The 25272-nt window shown below is 51.6% G+C and overlaps 1 protein-coding gene across 19 annotated transcripts in view; it reads right to left on the reverse strand.

Moving 5' to 3' along the window:
- Nucleotides 1–25272, reverse strand: part of NINL (ninein like) — a 134728-nt gene that overhangs the window by 33512 nt on the left and 75944 nt on the right. For 18 of the 19 annotated variants that reach the window (XR_011531007.1, XR_011531008.1, XR_011531009.1 and 15 more), the window contains 8 exons: nucleotides 24739–24875; nucleotides 23089–23229; nucleotides 17725–17899; nucleotides 16550–16660; nucleotides 15812–15892; nucleotides 9013–9142; nucleotides 6002–6111; nucleotides 4673–5019 (listed from right to left, as the gene is read on the reverse strand). Coding sequence is in view for 12 of the 19 variants with exons in the window: in XM_070588929.1 (XP_070445030.1) it covers nucleotides 4673–5019; nucleotides 6002–6111; nucleotides 9013–9142; nucleotides 15812–15892; nucleotides 16550–16660; nucleotides 17725–17899; nucleotides 23089–23229; nucleotides 24739–24875 (1232 nt within the window). In the remaining 7 variants the exon portion in view is untranslated. The remainder of the gene's footprint in view (nucleotides 1–4672; nucleotides 5020–6001; nucleotides 6112–9012; nucleotides 9143–15811; nucleotides 15893–16549; nucleotides 16661–17724; nucleotides 17900–23088; nucleotides 23230–24738; nucleotides 24876–25272) is intronic. The other variant, XM_070588937.1, reaches the window with a different exon arrangement.

The following is a 25272-nucleotide window of genomic DNA, read 5'->3' on the forward strand; positions in this document are numbered from 1 at the left end:
TAATAACAAGCATCTTCTCCAATCATAATGCTATAAGGCTAGAAATTAGTTACAAGAAAAAAGCTGAGAAAGGAACAAGGATGTGGAGACTAAACAATACGCTACTGAACAAGCAATGCATCATTGAAGAAATTAAAGAAGAAATAAAAAAAATACCTGGAGACAAATGAAAATGATAACATGCCATATCAATTCATATGGGATACAGCAAAAGCTGTATTAAGAGGGAAATTCATCACAATACAGACACATCTTAACAAACAAGAAAAATCCCAAATAAGGAATCTTAAACTACAGCTAACCGAATTAGAGAAAGAAGAACAAATAAAGCCCAAAGTCAGCAGAAAGAGAGAAATAATAAAAATCAGAGCAGAAATAAATACTGTTGAAACGAAAAAGGCAGTAGAAAGGATCAATGAGACAAAGAGCTGGTTCTTTGAGAAGACAAATAAAATTGACAAACCCCTAGCCAGACTTACAAAGAGAAAAAGAGAGAAAGCTCAAATAAACAAAATCAGAAATGAAAGAGGAGAAATAACAACAGACTCTGAAGAAATACAACAGATTATAAGAGAATACTACGAAAAACTCTATGCTAACAGAATGGATAACCTAGAGGAAATGGATAAATTCTTGGACTCCGACAATCTCCCAAAGCTCACTCAAGAAGAAGCAAACAATTTGTACAGACCAATCACAAAGAAAGAGATTGAAACAGCCATCAAAAGCATCCCAAAGAATAAAACCCCAGGACCACATGGCTTTCCTGGGGACTTCTACCAAACTTTCAGAGAGGATTTAATACCTATCATTTTCAAACTATTCTAAAAAATTAGGGAGGATGGAACACTTCCTAACACATTCTATGAGGCCATCATCACGCTGATACCAAAACCTGACAAGGACACCACGAAAAAAGAGAACTACAGGCCAATATCGCCGATGAACATCAATGCAAAAATTCTAAACAAAATTCTGGCAACCAGAATTCAGCAATTCATCAAAAGGATCACACATCGTGATCAAGTGGGATTCATACCAGGGACACAGGGATGGTTCAACATCTGCAAATCAATCAATGTGATAAACCACATCAACAAACTGAGGGATAAAAACCACATGATCATCTCAATAGATGCAGAGAAAGCATTTGACAAGATTCAACAGCCATTTATGATAAAAACTCTGACCAAGATGGGGATAGTAAGGGAACTACCTCAACATAATAAAGGCCATATGTGACAAACCCACAGCCAACATCATACTCAACGGGCAAAAACTGAGCACCATCCCCCTGAAAACAGGAACGAGACAAGGATGCCCTCTAACACCACTCCTATTTAACATAGTGCTGGAGGTCCTGGCCAGAGCAATTAGGCAAGAAAAAGGAATAAAAGGAATCCAAATAGGGAGGGAAGAAGTGAAACTCTCGCTGTTTGCAGACGACATGATCTTATATATAGAAAACCCCAAAGAATCCATTGGAAAACTCTTAGAAGTAATCAATAACTACAGCAAAGTTGCAGGGTATAAAATCAATTTACATAAATCAGTAGCATTTCTATATTCTAATAACGAACTAACAGAAAAAGAACTGAAGCACACAATACCATTCACAATGACTACAAAAAGAATAAAATACCTCAGGGTAAATTTAACTAAGGAAGTGAAGGACCTATATAATGAAAATTACAAGGCCTTTCTGAGAGAATTGGATGACGACATAAGGAGATGGAAAGACATTCCATGTACATGGATTGGAAGAATAAACATAGTTAAAATGTCCGTTCTACCTAAAGCAATCTACAGATTCAACAACATCCCAATTAGAATCCCAATGACATTCTTTACAGAATTAGAACAAAGAATCCTAAGATTCATACAGGGCAACAAAAGACCCCGAATTGCTACAGCAATCCTGAGAAAAAAGAACAAAACGGGAGGCATCACAATCCCTGACTTCAAAACATACTACAAAGCTACAGTAATCAAAACAGCATGGTACTGGTACAAAAACAGGTGCACAGATCAATGGAACAGAATTGAAGGCCCAGAAATAAAACCACACATCTATAGACAGCTAATCTTTGACAAAGGAGCCCAGGGCATACAATGGAGAAAAGAAAGTCTTTTCAACAAATGGTGCTGGGAAAACTGGAAAGCCACATGTAAAAGAATGAAAATTGACCATTCTTTCTCACCATTCACCAAAATAAACTCAAAATGGATCAAAGACCTAAAGGTGAGACCTGAAACCATAAGGCTTCTAGAAGAAAATGTAGGCAATACACTCTTTGACATCAGTATTAAAAGCATCTTTTCGGACACCATGTTTTCCCAGAGAAGGGAAACAATAGAAAGAATAAACAAACGGGACTTCATCAGACTAAAGAGCGTCTTCAAGGCAAATGAAAACAGGATTGTAATGAAAAAACAACCCACTAACTGGGAAAAAATATTTGCAAGTCATATATCTGACAAAGGCTTAATATCCATAATATATAAAGAACTCACACAACTCAACAACAAAAAAATCAAACAACCCGATTAAAAAATGGGCTGGAGACATGAACAGACGTTTCTCCCAAGAAGATATACGGATGGCCAGTAGGCCCGTGAAAAGATGTTCATCATCGCTGATCATCAGGGAAATGCAAATCAAAACTACACTAAGATATCACTTTACACCCATTAGAATGACAAAAATATCTAAAACTAATAGTAACAAATGTTGGAGAGGTTGTGGAGAAAAAGGAACCCTCAAACCCTGCTGGTGGGAATGCAAACTGGTGCAGCCACTATGGAAAACAGTACGGAGATTCCTCAAAAAATTAAAAATAGAACTACCATACGACCCAGCCATCCCACTGCTGGGCATCTATCCAAAGAGCTTGAAGTCAGCGATTCCAAAAGTCCTATGCACCCCAATGTTCATTGCAGCATTATTTACAATCGCCAAGACATGGAAGCAACCTAAGTGCCCATCAACAGATGATTGGATAAAGAAAATGTGGTGTATCTACACAATGGAATACCACTCAGCCGTAAAACAACAAATTCGTCCCATTTGCAACAACATGGATGGACCTTCAGGGAATTATGTTAAGCGAAATAAGCCAATTAGAGAAGGACAATCTCTGTATGACTCCACTCATATAAGGAATTTAAACATGTAGACAAGAGAACAGATTAGTGGCTACCAGGGGAAAGGTGGGGTGGGGGGTGGGCACAAAGGGTGAAGGGGTGCACCTATAACACGACTGACCGACAATAATGTACAACTGAAATTTCACAAGACTGTAACCTATCATTAACTCAAAAAAAAAAAAAAATCTCCTAAGTTGCTGGGACTGGGATCTTAGCAGCCCCAGGAGAATGGAGTCGTGGCCAAGGTGAGGGCGGGGTGAGTGAACAAGCCTGGGATGCGCCCGTCCTCTGCTCCTGGCCAGCGCCAGCCTGAGCAAGAAAAATGTGGCCAGATGTGGCTCAACCTCCAGGCTGAGGAGGGATCACGAGCAACAGGACAGCTCCTCCAGGCAAGATGGTCACCCTGCACCTGCCCCTCTGCTGCCATGTGGGGGTCTGGAGGGTGCTTTGGTCAAGTATCGTATCACACAGCTCTTGGGTTTAAAAGAGAAAATAACTTAAAGCTCAGGCAAAGCATAGGACTTAAAAATGACTTTTTATCTACCCTCTAGGAGAGTGACAGTAAGTTCCCATGAGCTCCCAAGGGCCTGGGCCTCTGCCAGTGTCATCTGGATGGAGGTCTGGTTCTCTCTCATCACATCCTATTTGCTCAGGTTGCCCCCAAACCTCGAGCCAAGGAAGAGGAAAGCCCGCCTCACCTGGGTCAGAGGGCATGACCTCAACATGACGTCCTGCTATCAGTGTGGTAACTGAGGCCACATCTACTTGGCTCCAACACCGGAACCCAACCAGCCCCAACACAGTGCCCCTTCATGAGGAGTGCAGCTGTGCAGGGGTGGGCCCTCAGCTGTGAGCCCTGGGCCACCGTGTGCTGGGTGTGGCCATCCTCTCTGAGTTTGAGGGGGTCCAAGACCCCCCAAGAGACAGGAAGGGGCTGGCTGACCAGCATCACACCTGCAATAACTACTTACTAAGTCAGAGCCATTCGACATAGAATGGGCACGTGAGTATTTCTCATGTAATTATGACACTGTTGGACACAAAATACTATATTCTGGTTTTCCTAATAAGTCTTTTTCTCCTTTGCTCATACATTTCAGCCTTTTTAAGAACCTCGCTAACTCAAATTAATTGTCTTTCCCATTGTTTTAGGGCTTTTAGACCTTTCATCCATCTTCCCATGTGCTACAACACATGGCCTAGAAAATCAGAATGAGATATTAAATGAGGAACACATTGCCCTTTGCCACCAGATGAGTCTGAAGCAGAAGGTAAAAAACAGAGTTAAAAACCTACAAAGCAAACTGCTTCACAGCCTAAGCTCTAGTTAATACATACTTTCAATTTAAAGTAAAAATCCTTATACGATGACCTGTTCTTTCGGTGCTCAACCAGCTGCCCTGAGAAAAACCACCAAGCTTACAGGTATTGTGATTCTGAGCTGTTTGCCTAAATTCCATTTCAAATTTTGGGTCTTGACAAGAAACCCTAGACGTGAAATCCAAGAAGGATGAGGTGCCCGGACCTGATGTGCTGCAGGTCAGTCTGATGCCTCTGGCGCAGTGCCTCCTCCAGCTGCTCCTTCTCCTGGGCCAGCCGCCGTGCCAGCCCAGAGAGTGCCTGTGCACAGCGCCTCTCCATCTCTACCCTCTCCAGCTCAAGCTTCCTCTCCAGTCCCAGGCCGTGGGCTGCGGTCCGGAGCTGTTCCTGTAGGCCTAGGATGATCTCCTGAGACGTCACATGGAGCGTCTCCAGGTCCGCTTTCTGGTCCTCCAGCACACTGACCTGAAGCTTGAAAGCCTGCTCCATCTCCTTTCTCTCCTTCGCAAAGTCCCTTCTCATCACCTCAATTTCCCTTTCATAGCAATTTACCTGAGAAGAGAAACACGAGCAACATGAATCAAGAGGTCCCCGAAATGACTTACCTGACAACGCAATGCAGAACCACGAGGGTGCCATGCGTGACATCCAAAGAGCGGGTAGCCTGATCCGACGAGGCGCAAGGGCCTGGGAAAGCGGACAGACACGCTAACAACGGCCAAGGCTTCCAAGGGCCCAGGGCGGCCTTGTGCTTGTTACCCACCGTAACTTTCCAACAGCCCTGGGAGGCAGGTCCAGCAGGTGGGGAAAGGAGACTGGGGCCCAACTGGGCCAGGGCCTGGCCAGACAGCACGATGAAGGCAGAGGGTGTGACCCCACTGAGAGAACTGGGGAGGTTTCAGGAGACCCGCAGGTGGCTTTGAACCCCCTGGAGGCCCCAGCGGGCAAGGTGACAGCAGGAGCTTCTTGCTGATGCATTGGGGAGCTCATGGGCATGACTACAGGACAGAGGCGGCCCCACCTTGCTGCTACTTATTCCAAAGAATCTGACACCTGACAATCGTGGACGCTGTCCTTTAACAAAACCCACCACAATCTAATAACAGCAGCAGACAGTTCATCCAAGAAGACAGACTCGGCCAGGGTGGTCCTGGCCATGAAGCCAGGGAGCACCCCGCCAGAGGCGAATCCCAGGGTCACTGCAGCTTAGAACAAAGCCGGGAGCTGTGATGCACCCACAGCTGGGTGAGCTGGGAGGTCGGGCCTCAGCGCGACCCTTGTGACACTCCGGATACGCATAACCCCGTTCCCTTCCCATTATTAGTTAGTCCTCACGTTGAGCCTCCTTCCAAAGAGGGCATGAGGCAGAACGTCCATTGTATTCACATTTCCCTACAAACTTTCCTCCCCGATCAGGCTTACTATGGGGCAGGGGATGCCAGGGCAGGCGCGTGCACGGGACACGTCAGCACTGCTGAGAGCAGCTTTCCAGCAGGAAGCTCCCGTCTCCCCGGGCTCCCTGGCTGCCCCTGACCTTGGTCTCCAGCTGGATCTTGAGGTCTTGGTAACGTTCCTTCACCTGCTCCACCATCAGCTCTGTTTGTATACTCACTGGAACGGGGTCACCCGCCAGGGAGGCGACACCTGCAAACAAGAGGATCTTTCCGTTCGTGTCCTGCAGAGGACGCCACGGAGTCTGTTCCCAACCCTCCACTCTGACATTTGGACGCACTGAGGGTTCTCCCCAGCTTTCCCCCACCCCACCTCCAACAAAGCACCACCTCCACAGGCGCCTTCTGCAAGAGGAACACAGGGTCGGGGAAGGGGCGACCCTCACAGGTTTCCCCAAATAGTCTGTATGGCATGTTCTCAAAGTTGGAACTCTTAGAAATTAGCATTTCAAGTCTTTGCCAGAACACAGATTACTCAAAGATGTAACTAGGAGGCTGCCTGCAAGATTTCTCAGGCCCTTTAATTCCCTAAAAGCTGTCATACGTGGTATATTTATTGCACCCAAATTCTGCTCCCTGACGATGCTAGAACTGGGAAGACTGAGGAAAAAGTGTGACCCGCAGCACAGACACCTCTCGGCCATCAGAGCTTTACGACAAGGTTGTACAAGGCTTATTTCTGCATTCTTTTTGTTCCAGCTTCCTCCTTTCCTTGGAGGCCCTTTATTACTTGTTGTTATATCATACAGATAATGTGGGGTTTCAATGAATAAATCACACACACTAAACACTCATGGAGTGAAGGCTCTGGCAGATCACAGGAAGGGGGACACGAGCAACCCCTTGTTCCTGAAGATGCTCCTCACTGACGACATCAGACATCTGGGCAGCTCGTGTCAACAAGGAGCCTGTGCACCCTCAAACACTGCCAGCCCTGCCGGGTGCCAGGAATCCCAATGTGTGTCTTGGCGGCACACCAAAGGGTTGACTCAGAATGTGGGTTCTGGCCACTGCCAGGGTTTCATCTGTGCTGGTCCAGGGGCCAAGAAAGTGTGAGGCAAGGACACATCCTCGAACTCTCACCATCTCCTTCCATTTCCCAAATTATTTTCCATGAAAAAAAGTGAAGACTCAGGGACACTGGGCCAAGAGAACTTAGGATAAGCACCTCAGGAAAGAAGGCATCTCGTTGCCCTGGCAACTGGAAGCTGCCACTCGGGTCTGGCCGAATGGGGCCAGGTGACTGGGTGCCCTTCAGGAGTGGCTGCAGCTGGATTCGAGTTACAGCTCCCTGACGGCTTGGCAGCCACAATCCACATGGGCCCTCCACCACAACTCTGCTGTTGTGACTGTCCCCTCGGGTAGCAGACAGACCCCTCCTCATTTGAAGAGGTGCATGGAACCTCTGCAGTCAGATGAAGGGGGCAGAGGGGAAGAGAAAAGATTTCTTTGGTTTTATCAGTGACAATAGGAAACTTGGGGCTGCCTTCCAGGGCCACCGCCCAAGGCCTTCTCGACTGGGCAAGCCCGGGGTACAGGGCCCAAGCTCCACTGCTCCCTGGGTTACGAGTCAGTGGCTCTTGACAAGGGTCACACATCCTGTACAGCTCAGCCTCCTCTAGTGACAAAGGAAGGTAACAGTCACCCCTCCCCTGTGGCCAGGCTGTGCACCTCCTCTGGGAATCTGGCAACTTCTGATGTGTTGGCTGCATCCCAACGCCGCCTAGATGAGGGCATCAGGGCTGTGCATCTCAGGAGGCATCAGTCTCCACTGAAGAAGCCACAGTGACAAGGTTCATTCAGGGGCCAAGTGAGCTGGGCCACATGCACAGAAAACCTTATTTGGTTCCCTTGGAGGTTCCCATGTTGGTTCTCTCAAGTATTACATTTTTCCTGTTTTAGAAAGTAAGTAGCTTTAGGACAATATGGAACTCCGAGTGCTCCCAGGGTTACAGATGGGAGCGAGATATTCTGAGGGGCTGCGGCTACCACGACGTTGTGATCCACGGAGGCAGTCACACTGCTGGGGCTGGGGCAGTCCTGGTGGTCCCCACGGCCCCCTGCCGGCAGCAGAGGGCTTGGAGCCACACGCATGATGTGAACCCGCATGGGGCCCACCTTGCACAACTGCCAGGAGGGACAGCAACCAGCCACACCCACCCCATCCTCCAAAAGGACCACAGGAACCTCAAGGACAGCTGTGGCACCTGAAGCCTCCACTCTGGTCTCTAGAAGGAGACAAGAACACTTAAACACAGGGCCTCGGGGCCTCTCGGCGCTTAGAGTTCATCCCAAACCCCACAGGCTGAGTTAGGAAGCACGAGGCCCTGGACTTCCTTGGGTTACACCTTCAGCATCAGCTCTGCATGCAGGTGGAGGGACTCCTCCCAGTGCCACTGCCCTACCAACCTCTGACCTGGAGGGCAATGTCTTCCACGTCACCCAGGGGCAATAAACATCAAGCCCTCTCAGCTTTGCTCCCCACGAGGCCTCTATACTGGGAGTCCCTGATGCATTTCACACGATTTAGCCCCTTCCCTTTGTAAGAACTGTCGGACCCAAGACCAGCCTAGGCCAGACCTCGCACTGCGAGTGGGCTGGGAGACCATCCCTGCTCACTCCCAGCCTCCCCTCTCCTCTCTTCTCTAGATGACTGTCTGTGTGTCATGTGTGTGTCCAGCCCATGCTGACTGCTCACCCCTAGGGCATCTCCCTGGATCCTCCTCCCAACACAGGAGTGGCACTTTGGATATGCCTGCCCTGAGGTAACAGCAAGGCCATCATAACCTTCACCATCCCTACCCAAATGGTAAAACCCTCACTCTCCACTTCCCTTGAAGCTCTGCGTGTGGGCTAAGCCCCTGGCCTCTGGTTACAAGGCACTTCCCTCACACATGCTGGTCTGAGGGGCTTGTAACCACCTGGAGGCCCGGCTGAGCCCTGATGTGCTGTGCAGCTGGCCCACCTGCTGCCGAGCTCCCTGGAGCCAGGGAAAGTCCATGCAGCAGGCACAGGGAGACACCCATCGCCACCAGCCCCACCCCCACCACCCAGCAGGAGTGTGATGGGCCACGTCCCAGGGCCAGGCTCCCACCTGATGCGCTGTGTCCAGGGAGCAGCGGTCTGTCTGGCAGTGCATGGGTCTGGCTGTGCCGACTTGGGGGCAGCTGTGTCCGCAGGCCTTCCAGTGCAGCCTGCAGCTCGTCGTTGCGGTCCTGCAGGTCCTGGGGGGCAGAGCCAGACATCTCCTCCAGCCACTGCAGCCAGCTGGCCTGAAGAACAGCGTGGCGCCGAGACAGGCTGCCCAGGGAGTGCCCCTCAGGTGAAGCCTGCTGCTGGGTGGGCAGGTGTCAGAGCCTGATTTAGAGCACGTGACACTTACGCTGCCTCCTAGGCTCCCAACCACAGGTGAGCGAGACAAGAGCAGGGCCATTTCCTGACTCTCTCATACCCTGGACCACCCTCCCATCACTGGCTACACAGGAGGAGCTCAGAAAAAAGAGTGAAGTGGAAATTGAGGAGAAACATAGCAAATACAGAGATCATCAACATCTGAAGCTACAGGTGCTTTGTTTAAAGCCAAAGTGATGCTGCGACGTGGGTGTGAGGCAGCAATCTCCTGGGACCAGTTCTGGGATGGGACCTGGATTCCCTCCTCAGCCACTGTGGAATCCGCAAGGGCTCCGCAGCTCTTAACTACCGAAGTGGAGAGCATGTGCACACAGGAAAGAGGACCGCACTGGAGAGGGGGTGGGGGACACGGGGATGGGGTGGGGGCACATGTGAGGGGAGAGGGACACAAGTATGGTGTCAGGGCACCCGTGAGGGGAGGGGGACCTCTGGGGGAGGAGCGGCAGCATAAGAGAAAGGGTCTGCATTTGCAACAAGCGTAACTTTGTCCACACTTGAGTGAAACCTTAAGAAGCAGACCTGGTCGCCTGGTTTTTAAAGAGCGAGAACCAGTGGACTTTACAGCCCCCTGTCCTGACCAGCCCACAACTAGCCCACATGCTCGTGCACGTTGCCACGTCCATTCACGACTGCAGGTCATGTCCTCCACCCCCTGAACCCAGGCAAGGCTGTGACTGCCTGACCCTGAGGACGGCAGAAGAGTGCCACATCTTCCAGGCGTGGCTGCTTCCCAGTCTTCTTCTGGGCACTCACTCTGCAGGAACCCCAAGCAGCCACAGCCACACAGACAGGACTCCGGCCCCCAGCCCGCGGCACACCCAGGAGGCTCCAGTTCCCTCTCTGAGCTTTGAATACTATTCCTCTGTAGTAAGCTCTCACTGAATGAACCTCATCTTCCCCAAACTGTTCCTGGAGGCAGCGCCTGGCCGGTGACCACATCTTTCCTTGGGGAGCCGCGTCTCATCGGCCGCCCTAGGCCCTGTGGGAGAAGGGGCGGGGCCAGCAGATCACTAAGCAGCGCAGACTCACGGAGATCGCCATGCCTCACTCAGGAACTCCTGGGCAAGGGCAGGGCCAGAAGGCAAGAGCCGCGGGCCACCTGTGGAGCACGCCAGTCCCTGCCCACCTGCACGCACTGCTTCTCTGCTGCTTTCATGCCAGCACAGCCGCGCTCACTGCCCAGGCTGCTGACCTCAGGTGAGGTCAGTCTGAATTGAGACGTGGTATAGCATAAAATCTACACCAGACTTCAAAGACTTACTCCAAAAACGGATACAAAATATCTCATTAAGAATTTATTTAAATTGATTATGTGTTGAAATGATAATGTTGTGGATATACAGAATTAAATGTTGCTAAAATTAATGTCACCTACTTCTTTTCACATTTTTCTTTTTTTAGTGAGGAAGATTAGCCCTGAGCTAACATCTGTTGCCAATCCTCCTTTTTTTTGCTTGAGGAAGATTCACCCTGAGTAGCCAACATCGGTGCCAGTCTTCCTCTACTTTGTATGCAGGTCACCACCATGGTGTGGCTTGAGGAGTGGTTTAGGTCAGTGCCTGGCATCCAAAGCCAGAAACCCGCCAACACGGGCTGCTGAAGTGGAGCACACCAGACTTAACCGCTACGCCAGGGGCTGCTCCTTTTTACATTTTTAATGTGCCTACTAGAAAAGCTAATTTGTGTGCCACATGCGTGACATATTATTTTTACTGGACAGTGCTGACAGAAGGTAACATCCACAGAATCATTTCTATCCAAAGCCCTGCCCTCTCTGTGATTCTGCTACCCCAAATGGGGTATTTTGAGAGCATACACACGAACTGCAAATTCAGCAGTGCCAGAAAATGGCTTCTCTTGGATGCTCTGCTGGGCACAGACTTCTCTGCTCTCAAGACACACAAGGGAGTGCAGCCAGTTCTAACTGAAGATGGCAACATGTGCCATCCCGGGTGCCCACAGTGACCCAGCCTGTCCACACGGGGCATCTGGTGGGGCTGGGGGCCAGGCTGCCTGTCCATACGGGGGCGTCTGGTGGGGCTGGGGGCCAGGCTGCCTGTCCACACGGGGGCGTCTGGTGGGGCTGGGGGCCAGGCTGCCTGTCCACATGGGGCTGTCTGGTGGGGCTGGGGGCCAGCCTGCCTGCCTGTTTTCATGTGGACTGCACACTTATTTGGGCGCTTGGGGATGCCAAGGGTGGTTATGGGATGCTACTGCACCAGCCAGGAAAGGCAACAAGTCCGTGACTCACATTCGGCAGCACTAAGGGTTGGAGGACTCTGACCTGTGGAGGCTCTTCTTCTCTCCTCCTTATGGGAGAAGCAAGCTCATGAAGGAAAGGAGGGGAGGGCGAGATTTCAATGGCAGCACTGGACAGCATCTGAGCAGAAGGCTGTGCCTGCGGGCTGGCTGGGATGACATGGCAAGCTGAGTAAGCGCCCGTGCAAGAGAGACTGAAGACCCGTCCAGAGACAGCAATGGCGGGGACGGCTCTTAGGGGCTGGAGATTGTCTCAGCCCATTCAGGGGGCCATAACAAAAATACGACAGACTGGGTGGCTTATAAAGAACAGAAATGTCAGTTCCCATAGTTCTGAAGGCTGGATGTCCATGATCAAGGCGCTGACAGACTCAGTGTCTGGTGAGAGCGTCCCAGTTCACAGATGCCATATTTTCCGGTGTCCTCACATGGCAGAAGGGGCAAGGGAACTCTGTGGGGTCTCTTTCATAAGGGAAATCCCATTCCTGAGGGCTCCACCCTCATGACCTAATCACCTCCCAAAGGCCCTACCTCCTAACACCACCACATTGGGTGCTAGGATTTCAACACGTGAATTCTGGGGGAACACAAGCATTCAGTCTACAGCAGTGTGGAAACGCTGAAAGGGAAAATCTGCATTTGGGGTTTCTGACCAAGGACATGTTACTACTCTTTTATGGTGTCCACCCAAGGCAACAGTAAAAACATGAAACCACAGAGAATCTCTAGGGAGGATCCAGTTAACATTTTACACCACACTTTACCAAAGGCAGACTTGCCAAGAAAACTGAGACTGACAGTTGAAACAAAGAGAAAAAAGCTAAAATGATAGTTAAATAGGAAGGGAATTTGGCAACAAGAGAAAGCATGGTTTCCTTGTTAACAAATATCCTGGTTACAAAGTACAGGGAAATGCCAAGCAGTGACTTTGGAAAGATTGGGTGATGCACAGTGGGGAGGGTTCAAGGTCATCACTACCTCTGGAGACTGGCTATAAAAATGTCCTCAGGCAAGAGGCAGCAACCCCCCAGTAGCAATGAGCGCCAAGTACCCAGAGCTTGGTCTCTAAAACCATTCCCTTAAAGAAACCAGGACTCCTTGGAGAAATGGCTGATCCAGGGCAAGTGCAGGTAAAGCACAAGGTGAGCGTGGAGCATATCATGCTCGAAAGTATGGAAGTACTCAGCAAAACAAAACATGACACTGATATGTCACAAAGACTGGCAGCCAGATGGAAGACTCTCCCACCGGCCAAATCTTGCACAACTGAGCACCAAAACAATTAGACACAGTAATCAATTACAAACTATTGGGGAAAAGGGGGAATTCATGAGTCCATGCTAATAACAGATAGATAATAGATAGATGGATAGATGAATGGAAAGATAGATAGAAGACTTCTCTGGCTTATAGTAGAATGCTAAGAGGCAACTGATAGAGTAGAGTGAGTGCTGGAGTTGGAAAATCATCATTTTGCAACCATCAAGTAAAGACGGGAGTGGGCAAGAATCATCAATGGATACTAAATCAGGATATTTCCACGGCCTGTAAGTGTTTCCCCACTCACTGCTCATTAGTTGCATGGGAGGGGAAAGAAAGAGTCAGTAATTACACAGTGGGGTAATTAGGCAACACTTTGACCAGACTATCAGAACAAGCACCACCCATGCTGTGTTCCAAGTGAGAACGTATACCCTTAACTTAATCCAAAAGAAATATCAGAAAAACACAAAATGAGAAAGTTTCTATTAAAAAGGGGGGCTGTATTCTTAAAAAAAATCAGAGTCAAAGACAAACAAAGGCTGAGGGAATGTGCTGTAGTCTGAATGTTTGTGTCTCCCCAAAATTCATGTTACATCCTAGTGCCCAATGTGATGGCATTAGGAGGTGGGCCTTTGGGAGGTGATTAGGTCATAAGGATGGAGCCCTCATGAAGGGGATTAGTGCCCTTATAAAGGGAATCCAGAGAGCTCCCTTGCCTCTTTCTGCCACGTGGGGACACAGCAAGAAGACAGCTGGCCATCTGCAACCAGGAAGAGGGCCCTCACCACACAACAAACCTACCAGCAACCTAACCTTGAACTTCTAGGCTCCAAAACTGTGAGAATTAAATTTCTGTTGTCTATAAGCCCCCTGCCCCAGTCTATGGTATTTTTGTTATCACATCTAAGAATGTTTCAGATTGAAGGACATTAAACAGACATGACAACTAAAGGCAACACCTGATCCTAGACTGGATCCTGTATTGGAGGGAAAATGCTCTAAAGGACGTTGTCAGGTTAACTAACAAAACTGAAATACAACCAGCAGGTTAAAGTATCATATCAATGGAAATCAAGGAGTTAGTAAGTGTGCTACAGTTCTGTAGGAGAATATTCTCCTCAGGGTGTTGGAAAGCTGGCTCTCCAGGAAGAAGGGTCCACACCTGTAGCTTCTACACATTCCTGCGGTGTGAATAACTCTCACCATAGCCAATTTCAAGCTACCAAAAGTTTAACAAGAAGCTAGAAAAATTCCTAAATATTTAACAAGCAACTCTGGTGCAACTGCACAACACTGTGAGGTTAGTGGGATCAAGCCTGTTCTTAGGAAATGCACGCTGACACGTTCGTGGGGAGGGCTATGATGTATGCAACTTACCCTCAGATGTTCACAAAATAACTATGTAGTACACATACTCACACACACAGAGTAAGCGAGCAAGTAATGATAGAGAGAACATGGTGAGATGTAAACAACAGGGGCATCTGGGTACAGGGTATCCAGGTGCTCCTGTTGTAACTTTATTTTTTAGAAATTATTTTTAAATAAAAAAATTTTTTAATGCTAAGGTTAGTGTGAAACAGCCAAAAATGGAGGGAAATTTTCTAAATAGATAGAGTAGCACTAAAATTTAAAATATTTCTGCTGACATTTCAAGAAATAAAATTTCAAGAACCAAAAGGAAAATGAGTAGCAGCTCTTTAAATAATAGAGTCACCTTAAAGAAAGAAAGAGTTTATACTTGTATGAAAAATGCAGTGAACTGAAGTAATATGTTAGCTGTGGCCAGTTATCGGTTCTGTGTCTACGGGGGAAGATTAAAGGGAAGAGAAGACCCAGCACGGAATCCACCTCCTAGCAGAAAGTTGTGTGGCACATTCCACCTGCACGACAGCCCCCATCCCAACCCAACACACACCAATCGGCTTCAGAGGAGGGTGACACAGCTGACCACACACAGGATCTTCCAAAGGGCAGAGAAGGGTCTGGGGTCTAGAGTGGAGGAAAGAGCACAGGGCAGAAGCAGTGGGTCACGTCACATCCCAGAACAGCAAGGCTCACCTTTATCCTCTGGTGTTGGCAAAGCAACATGTAGCAAGAACAAAGTGAATTCTTACTTTGGAGGGAAATCATTAAGAAGTGAATTGATAATAAACCCTTAATATTAAACAATAATGTTTTATCTGTTGGGTTCCTTGATAATTTTAAGAGTGTAATGGGGCCATGACATGTTCCAGCACCACTAACATCGTTCACCTCCTCCATTCAGCTCTGCAATGGGCTGACACTGGTAGGTTTAGCCCAGGAAATCTAAACACTAAACAAGAGAAGACAAGACGAAGCCCTCCGAGGTGCCCGCAAACACGGAGGGGCCTTCAGAACGAGTGCCAGTCTAGCGACCTTGGTCAGCCCATGTGGGGCTGAGCATAGGCGCCGAGCAGGCAAGCCCCATACCACCTCCTTCTGGAACACCAGCCTCCAAGGACCCCGTCAGCAGAACGCAGAACACGATCAGAGGTCTGCCTGCTCTGCTCAGAGAAGGGTGCTCCTGCCAACCTGTGCTGGACTACCCTTTGCATAGAGGCCATGAATGTGGCCCACCTGGAATGTGACGCCTCCCCCAGGCAGGAGGGGGAAGGACAAGGCCTGTACACCATCACCCAGGTCTGAGCCAGAAAGGCACAGACCCGTGGCAGAGCCGCCGGTCTCCCGCACTCTAGCACCCATTCTTAGCAGCATGGCCGGGGGAGGGCAGTGCAGCTTCCCGGCACAGGAAGTCCCTGGAGGACCAACCTCTCACAGAATCCGCCCTGGTACAGCCCGGCCTGCTGCGCGGTGGGCTTGGGGTGTGAAGCAGGGGCACACGAGGGCTCCAGGCACCAGACCAAAGCGCGGCCCCAGTTCAAGACAAAGGAAGCACAACTGCTCAGGAAGGCAAAGGAGGCCAGTGGCTCACATACCCGGCACTTGAGTTCATACTCCTTCAGGATCACCGTGAACCGCTCCTCCTGGGCCAGGAGCTCTGTGCTCTGCGGCTCTAGCTGAAAGTCAGACCCACAGGAAGATGGCAGACAGGACCTCAGCCAGGCAGGGCATGTGCTGCCACCTCCTCACTAGCTGCCTCCTCCCATGAGACTCAGCATCTCCAGGTGCAGGTGTCTCCGTCCCCCTCCTCGTCCCTTCCCTTACCCTCCACCGCATTTAAAAGGTCTAAGGACAGAAGGATGTTCCAAACTTAGGGAAGGTGGCCATGCTCCCACCTGGCACCTGGGGCGCATTCTGCCAGAACCCAGCCCCAGTGCAGCACCTGCCCGCCCACCCCTCCTCCTCCCAAGAGGATGGGCAGGGCCAGGCAGGGGTCTCAAGGTGGGCCCCCAGTTCTAACTTCTCCTCCATGTCCCCCTACCACTGAGACCTGTCAATGGGTTCTGAGCAGTGCCGGCTGGCCCTGGCCTTACCACTAAAAGGCCAATGTGCAGGCAAGCCCGGGGTACACAGTCACCCCTGCACTGTCACAAAGGAGAGGAAACAAAGGAGAGGAAAACAGAGGGAAAGCCACTATGTTAACTTCCTCTCCATTCCAGAATTTTAGTAGAAAAGACCTAAACTAAGTCACCTACGTATTCTTTTACATCACCTCCCAGCCAGTACCCAGAGGCTCTCGTCTCTAAAGACTCAGAATCAGCAAAAGGACTCACCTTGTCCTTCAACACAAACTCCAGGTCCTTCTGCAGTTTCAGGACCAGCCTCTCTGATTCTGAAAGCTTTTCCACAACTTCGATAATCTCCTTCTGTAATCGACTGTTCTCCTACAAGACACAGGCCAGGGGTGTGCCGCGCTTGGGGAGGGGACGAGGGGACCGTCAGCAGGGAATACACTTCCTGGAAACGCAGGTGTCCGGGGCTCGCTGCCTTGGCACATGCAGAGGGGCTGTGCTGGGCCGACCCCCAGCCACCCAGGGCTGGCCCACAGGCCTCACCAACACCCCTTCACGTGCTCTCCTGCCCCGAGGGCTCAAGAAGGTCATGACACACGAAGGAGCTGGTGAAGCATCCCTTCTAAGCAGTTTTCTAAAAGGGATTTGAAATGGCACCACTACAGCTCAGACGCCCGCCGGGGGACGAAGGCAGCATCTGCAGACACAGCAAGCGGTGAGGACCCAGGGCGGCTGAGAGCCCAGGCTGGCGGGACAGGTCCCTGCACATGCTGCTGTCAGAGGCTCCTGGGCATGCCCAGCTTCTCTGTCAGGGCAACAGAGACTGAGGGAGGCAGGGCAGGTGTGGAAAGAATCAGCAGGTTCTGACTTAGGAGAGGAGGAGGAAGGTGGGAGACCCAGGAGGGACCAGGGCACAGGGGGATGCATCACTGGAACCCAGCGCAGGGTGGGTGTGGGTTGGGGAACATTTGCCAAGTCCAGAAAACCACATCTGCTGCAGGCCACAGGTCCAGGGCTCCAGAGAGGGGGCAGACCCCACAGGTGCTCTGGTCTCCAGGGGGTACAGCAGAGCTGGCTGCTAACCCTCCCTAACTACAGTCCACCTGACCCAGAGCAGAGAGCAAGAGCCCCGTGGGTCCCCAACCATCCTCCTGCCCCCGTGACCAGAGAGGAGGAAGAGGCAATGCCTCCCCTCGAAGCGCCAGGGCCCTCGCTGCTCTGGCTGAGAACCGGGTTCTCTCTGCGGCTGCGGCACACACCCCTCATTCTGAAACCCCAGGTACTTCCCAACCCTTGCTCTGTAAACATAAGGCCACTGGGAGGGTTCAATCCTTGGCTAGGAAAGTGAGGGGTGTGGCTGATGGACCCTCAGGCACCCCCGTTTCTGTCTTTTTGGGTGAGATGCCCTGGGAAGGCACTTCTCCCCGCTGCCCTACCTTCAGGGCCAGGGTCAGCTTCTCTCGGAGGCTGGCCTCTTCAGCCTGCAGGCGCTCCAGGTCCTTCTCTAGCACGGCCCTCTGCCTGCGGGCCTGCTCCCAGAACAGCTGGCGTTCCATTTCCACTTCGGACCGCAGGAGGCTCAGCCTTCCTCTGTACCCTTGCTCCAGGTGTCTGTAAGGCACACACGGCAGATGGCATGTCGGGCTCCCAAGGGGCACCTCCCAGGCCCACGCCAGCCCCTGCCTCTCTGGGTACACCTTTCCGGGCCACTTGGCCTCTTCCTTCCCTGGAATCCCCCTGCCCATAGCACTTGGCTACAGCGTCTGGGACTCAATTGTCCTTGCTTGACAGACAGGGTCACTGTTCCTCAGCTACACTGCATGTGCTGTGAGCGCAGGGCTGCGGGCAGATCCCTGGATGCCCCTCTGCCTCTCCACCTCCTTCCACACCACGACCGCCGTCAAATGCCCTTGCTAACCAAACGTGCACAAGAGGACACCTGCCACACAGGATATAGGCCCACAAAACTGGACAGCGACCCCAAGGCAGTCAGAAGACAAGGGAGGAGGCACGTCCCTCAGATTCCACATTAACCTTCTGCAATAACCACTTCCACCAGCAGGGAAAACAGTGCCGATCTTGGTTTTATCACTGAAACAGCTGCTTAATAGAATTTCTCAAACTCAGTCCATCTAGACTGGAGGCGAGGGAAACGTCCTCTGCAGCAGGGGGCTTGGCACATGCGTACTTCAGCAAGGACAGGATGGTGGGCCTTATCCTCCAGCAGACAGTCTAGACTTTCAATCTCATCTCAGAGCTTTAGAGAAGAACACGCAGAGGGGAAGGACATGGAGGAAGGGCAGCTGGTACTTAGGACAAAACGGTATGATAAGTGTAACTAATTTAACACTCCACAAACCTTTGGAGTAGTTTTAAAAATACCTATTTGATCACATCACTCCACTCTTTTTTAAAATTTTTTTTTCCTGCTTTTTCTCCCCAAATCCACTCAATATAGTTGTATATTTTAGTTGTGGGTTCTACTAGTTGTGGCATGTGGGACGCTGCCTCAACGTGGCCTAAGGAGCAGTGCCATGTCCATGCCCAGGATCTGAACCGGTGAAACCCTGGGCCGCCAAAGAGGAGCATGTGAACTTAACCACTTGGCCATGGGGCCAGCCCCAACACCTCTTTAAAAACTTCTGAGGGGCCGGCCCTGTGGCCGAGCGGTTAAAGTTCACGCGTTCTGCTTCAGCGGCCCAGGGTTTCGCTGGTTCGGATCCTGGGCGCAGACATGGCACCGCTTACCAGGCCATGTTGAGGCAGCATCCCACATGCCACAACTAGTAGGACCCACAACTAAAATATACAACTATGAACTGGGGGGACTTGGGGAGAAAAAGGAAAAAAAAAATAAAGAAGATTGGCAACAGCTGTTAGCTCAGGTGCCAATCTTTAAAAAAGAAAAAAAAACTTTTGAAATAGCCAACAGAAGGAAATGGTTAAATAAAATATGACAGACCCACATAATGGGACGCTCTGGGCCATCAGAAAAGTATATACAGTACAAAACCATTTTGTAAATAATTATGTACACAGAAAGCAGTGAAGGACACACAAAAAATGTTAGGAGTGATAACCTCTGGCAAGTGAGATTTCTGCTTTTTTCTTTTACTTGATTTTTCTAAATATTCTACAATGAACATGTATCATTTGCTACTTTTGTAACAAGAAAAACCTAATGCAACCATAAAAGTTATTTCTAGAAACCTACTGATGATGCCCCATTGTTCATGTGGCGAAACCAAACACACCCAGCCTGGCCCTCAAGGCCTTTGCGTGTCCCCCACCAGATTCTGGGACCAAGACACGGCCTTTGAGTTGCTAACTCTTGGATTCCCAGAAAGGCACATCACAGAATCCCTCCCAGGCGGCCGGGAGCCTGAGACACCGTGACTGACACATCCCAGTTCTCAGTTACTCAAACTGATCGTCTAAAATCAACTTACATTTAGCTTTTGAACCCAACCGCTTAAAAAGGAGTTTTCCTCCTTGAATGACACTACCCGAGGGCTGGGAGGCAGCCGTGCTGGACGGAGAGGAAGATCCTGTGCGAGGAAGGCTACTCAAGAGTCGAGAGAAGCCCCACGGACCCCCACCTCCCCCAGCAACGTAAGGTCTCCTGGCGCCAAGCAGGACAGCTGGAATCAGCCCTGCATCCATCAGGAGGATCCCAACACCTAGGAAGCCAGTGAGGAGGCTGAGCACAGCACGTGGGTACAGGGCCATTCAGAGACAGGCGGGCGTCAGAAAGAGGGAAACGTGCGTGCTGCCGGCTTCCTCCAAGACTCTTTCAGCTCCTAATTTGTAACAATGGTTTCACTCTGTGGAAACCCACACTGACCTCACACCCTGCTTTCTGAGGTCGGGAAACTAAGGAGAAGCCCTCAGACAAGCAAAGCTACCCCTCTGCAACTGCAAGAGTCAACGCTGCGGCCGTTTTCAAGTCCCACCCGCGGGAACTTGCTCAGCAGGATGGTAAACGGGCAGGCTTACCATGGGCGACTCGGCTGCACAGACTGTCAGCCGCTGACAAGAGCAGGAACAACACCCAGTTACTTCTTAACCACACGCTCCTCTGCAATAAAATGCATGCGCTCTACACTGGAGGTAGGGGGCTCAGCAAGGCCACGGCCAGCGTGTCTTCCCAGCCCGGCTTCTGGGCCTTGCAGACAGCTGCTAAGAGGGAGACTATGTGTATTTATTATCTCAGGTTTGATTGGGAATATGTTTTAAAGTTTGGTGACAGGATACTTAATTTTTAGCTTTCCTGCTAATTACCATGATCCTGCAAGTTTTCCAGTACAGGAGCTGGTGGAAGTGAACATGTGTGCATGCATGCACACACACTCTCACTCATGGCCCCTTGATGCCCACAGATGTCACCTCCTGCAGACATCTTCCTCACACCACGCAGACAGAGGTGTGGACTCCAAATGGCGACCAGACCAGGATCTCAACTTGCTGTATTTGGCATTTCCCAGCTGCCCGCAGGAAGGAAAACGGGACCCAGGCCTTTGGGAATTGGGAGGCATGTGGACTCGGATGTGAGGCCCTGCTCTGCCCAGAGCTTGCTGCCTAGTAGGCGGCAACGCGTGGAAGGTGGCGGGCCCCGGGACAACAGGTCCGTCTCTCTGAACCCTGAGTACACGGGTTGTGGAAGGGAAGTCGCCGGGGCACTCACTGAGCTGACCTGGGATGAAGGTTGTGTGACTCCAGGAAACCCCACCTAGGCAAGTGAGGTGCTCTCTGCCCGTCAGCACGCTCTCGCTGACGGGCTGATTCTCTCACCTCCCAGGACGGAGCAGGCCAGGGCTCATGATACTGTAGAAAACAGCCTAAGACGAGGCGAGGAGAGACCTGGGTTTACATTTCAGGGCACACTGGTTGTGTGATTGCAGGCAAGTCACTGCGCTCCTCTAAGCCTCAGTTTCTTTGGCTAGAAAAAGGAATAAAATGGCCTTTTCAAGGTTACAGCCAGGTGACGCCTAGTCTACGACAGGAGCTCCCCAACACAACAGCAGTCACAGGCCAGAAGCTTCTTCCTGGAGGGCGAGACTGTCTCCCAAACCTCCAGAGCTCTGGCTGCATAGCGAAGGTGCCCGGGGCGTCCTTGGTGAGGAAGGAATGGGCTCTTTGGGCGAAATCCCACTGTTTCGTTGGATACGATCAATTGGTGCCCTGTGGCTGCTAAACTCCTCCCTCTGCTGGGGCCGCCGGAGGACCCTCAGGGGCCCATGCAAGCTGGCCACAGGGACAAGCTCCTCCAGTTCCTCCTCGACTCTGCCCTGTGAGCCGCGAGGCCATGAGGACCAGGACAGTCTCCTGTGCACAGTGGAGGCAAGCCTTTCCTAGGCTCATGCTTGAAAGCCTGTGCGTCAGGCAGACGGGAGCGGGTAGAAGTCCCTGTGAAGGCCACCAGGGCCACTTGGGGGGCTTTACGCACATCACACTGTGTCACCCACACACCTTGCTGATACAGCAAGAAGAACCTTGTAAGAAAAGTGTTACCTTCAAATGCCACAACCACACACAAGGGGGAGAGGCACACGTCCCAGAGGCACCAAAATGAGACAGCTCGTCACAAGCTCCCCCACTGAGCAGATGAGGGAGTGAAACCACCTCTGTCACCTGAATGGTCATTTCTCTTTCTCGCTCCTCGTTTCACTGACGCACAAGCACAGCTGACCCATGGAGTCAGACGTGCAGGGCGCTCGCTGTGCACCAGGCACCCCTCCCCGTGCAGAGGACGGTCACTCATCACTCCCCTTGTTCATATGAGGAACCTGCAGGGCTCCATCCACCCAGGGTCACAGCAAAAGTGCTCAGAGACAGGACTGCAGCTCCTCCATGCCTGCTCAGGCCCAGCTGTCTGCCCGTGAGGGAGAATGAGGAAGGGGGCCAGCACCCCCCTCTGCACTCCCACCAGGAGCACCACCAAGAGTGGGGAGCGGGGGGGCAGGACACCAGCTTCTCAGCAATGCACAGCTCCGGCTATCCTTAAAGGGACACTTCTGGGTGACAAAAGATTCAAGAAGGTGAACAGCCAGCTGAGCTCTTAAAAGGGAGCCTCCAGCACACACCGCTCCCCATGGGGGTGGGAAGCCCCTCCCCTGCTGTGGCCTTGGGTCCTCGGGGGCCGGGTCTCCTCAAAAGTTCTGATTAATAAACCAGAGAGACAGTTTTGCGTCCATAAAAACACGGTCAGAAACCCATGCCTCTGTCCAGCCACCAGCCTGATCAGTGGTGTAGACCGCCCGCCAGAGGTCTGCCCAGCCGACCGCGAGCCATGCCACCTGCAGTCAGGTTTTGAGCTCAGGGCCCTGTCCCCCTGGGTAGGCTCCTTTCTGCTGCGCCAACAGCTCCAAAGCCATTCACGAGCCCTCTCTCAAAACGTCCCTCTGTCTCACCAACCACAGGCACAGAGACTCGGCTTGAGTGGGACAGACTCGGATAAAGGAAGCAGAGCAGGGCGAGGGCAGCACAGAGGAATCTAGCCCGCAGCTGCAGGCACACATAGCTAGGTGCTGCGGCACCATGCCCCCACATCACAAAGAGCAAGACCATTTCTTTAAAGGTACCCTTCTTCTCTCAAGAAAGGACATCCCCAAAGATGCATCTTCTAGATTTCTACCCGCTCAGGTGAAATAGGAGGGTCTCAGCTCCCCGATGATCACGACCACAGCCTCAGCTAGAGGCAGCCTCGCATCCACCACAGCCCTCAGCCAGGGCCCCGGAACTGCCGCCCTGCTTGCCAAGGAGCCGCAGCGCGGGGCTTGGGCACCACCGGCAGGACCTACTTGATCTTCTCGTCCGTGAGCTGCTCCAGGGCAGAGTGGCAGTCATCCATCTCTTTCACAAACTCCAGGTTCCTCTTCTCGGCTCTCTCCAGGTCCTGCCTCGCCTTGTCTCGCTCCCTCGTCACCTGCTCCACTTGCCCCCTGCCACAGGAAGGAGACAGGGTCAAATGGGGACACCTGCTCTGGGCCCAGTGAGCCCCATGCCTGCATGAAGGATAAAAAGAGCTGGCATTAACTGGGTGCTGAGCATGGGCCTGCACTGGGCTCCGGCCTCACTGCCACCATCAACCTCCTCCTAAGGCGGTCTCTACAATTACTATGTGCCTTTTACAGAGGCACATCTGAGGCTAAATGATTTGCCAAGGAAAGTTTCTAAGAAGTCCTGAACCCGGGAAGGCTGAGCCTAGAGCCTTGCAGTGGGCTGCACCTTCAGCCGGCCCCAGAACAGGGGAGAATTTATCTGTGTAGCCTCTTGTCTCCAGCTGGGCCTGGGCTCCAGGGATCCCCAGCACCTAATCCAGGAATGGACATGTGACGCGGAGAAGGCCACCCATTATCCTGCCTGGTCACAGCACTGCCCCCTGCAGCCTGGCATCCAAGTGAGTGCAAGGTCACCCACTTGCACAGGGAGCCACCCAGAGCAGAAGGGAATTCCGTGTTCACGGCCCTGGCTCCGTCTGGTCTCCCCAGGCACCGCCTGAAGCTCTGTGCAAATCACCTCTGGTCCTGCGAGTCTGGTGACTGTTTCCCCGACTAAAGGAGCACCAAGCTTTGCTCCCTCCCCCTCCCGAGGCACAGTCTTTCTCTGGTCCTACTGCAGAGTTGCCTGAGGTCAGAAGGCTCATCCGTCAGTACCTAACGAGATGCGGTCTTGAAGATGGAGACTGATTTGTGCCAAGCCGTTCTGCAGCTTTGGAACATCAACGAAAACACAATCAATCTTTATGTCAATCTGCTGCGCAGACGGATGGCCTGAATAGTCAGCTAAACCAACGCAGAACTAATTAAAACGGGACTGTGTTCTTGGGCCAACTGTCACATGGTGCTCTGGACCATGTTTGAAAAACACTTCTTTCTCCTCTCTTGCCAGTCGAGCCTAGGAGCTCTCTGGCTGCTCCTGGAAGCATGCCCTGGCCTACTCGAGGGTTTCTGCCTCACACGGGCAAGGCCCAGCATCAGCAGGATGAGTTTTAAAGCCAAATCCTTCTCTTTGGAACCTTGCTAAAAGGAGCTAAGTGAGGACCTGACATAGATTTCTAAGCTCCCCATCAAGTGTGGGGGAAGGCCAGTGACCCTTAAATTCTGTGGCCATAAAAGCCACCCTTAAATTCTGTGGCCATAAAAACCCGAGCAGCAGCCACTGAACTTCTGCTGGGTCCTCAAGGCCCCACTCCAACCACACACGTGGATGGCGCTCATGGCACTGGGAGGCCTCATCCTCCTCTCACCACTCAGCTCTCGTTCCTTGTCCCACCACGAGCGCCCGCTGAAGGCAGCCCAGTGGGAAAGGTGGTGCCAAGCCCCTCGTCCCTCCCCGGCACTGGCCGTTTGGGGTGGATTAGGCCAGGGTGCCTCATTTCCTCAGACTCTCCTCCAGGCCAGCCTGGCCAGTGAAAACCTTCGCCCACCCATACCACATGGGGCTCTTACTGGCAGAAGCTCAGCTCCTGGCGGTAGCAGGCCAAGGCTGCCTGCTGAGTGACACCACCGACCAACGTGAGCTCATTCTCAAGGGCCCAGGTCAGCTCTGAAAGGTTCACCTTCTCGTCCACGTTGAAGTCGAGGCTCTGAAACAGCAAGACCCAGAGGGCAGGACAGTATGAACAGCTTCTCCAAACACTTGCTAGCTCTCCTAAGGATGGTCCAGGCCCAGACCCACGCTGTCTTACAGGAAGCACCTGTCACTTCTCTATCTGCAAAGTCTCTACCTCTCAGAAGTGCCCCACGACACACACACAGCCCATCCCTGTCAACACTGAGGTCCCTCTCATCCCTGTCAATGCTGAGGTCCCCCTAGCCCTGTCAACATCAAGGTCCCCCATCCCTATCAACACCCAGGTACCCCCATCCGTGCCTCGGGGATGGGTGTAAGCCAGGCTGGACAGGGTCCTCCTCTCTGGATGAAGTAAAAGACACGAAGGAGGTTTTCCTCAAGCAGAGGGCAGGATGGGCCAGACGAGAGGC

The sequence above is a fragment of the Equus przewalskii genome, chromosome 21 (assembly GCF_037783145.1).
Source record: "Equus przewalskii isolate Varuska chromosome 21, EquPr2, whole genome shotgun sequence".
Classification (NCBI taxonomy): Eukaryota; Metazoa; Chordata; class Mammalia; order Perissodactyla; family Equidae; genus Equus; species Equus przewalskii.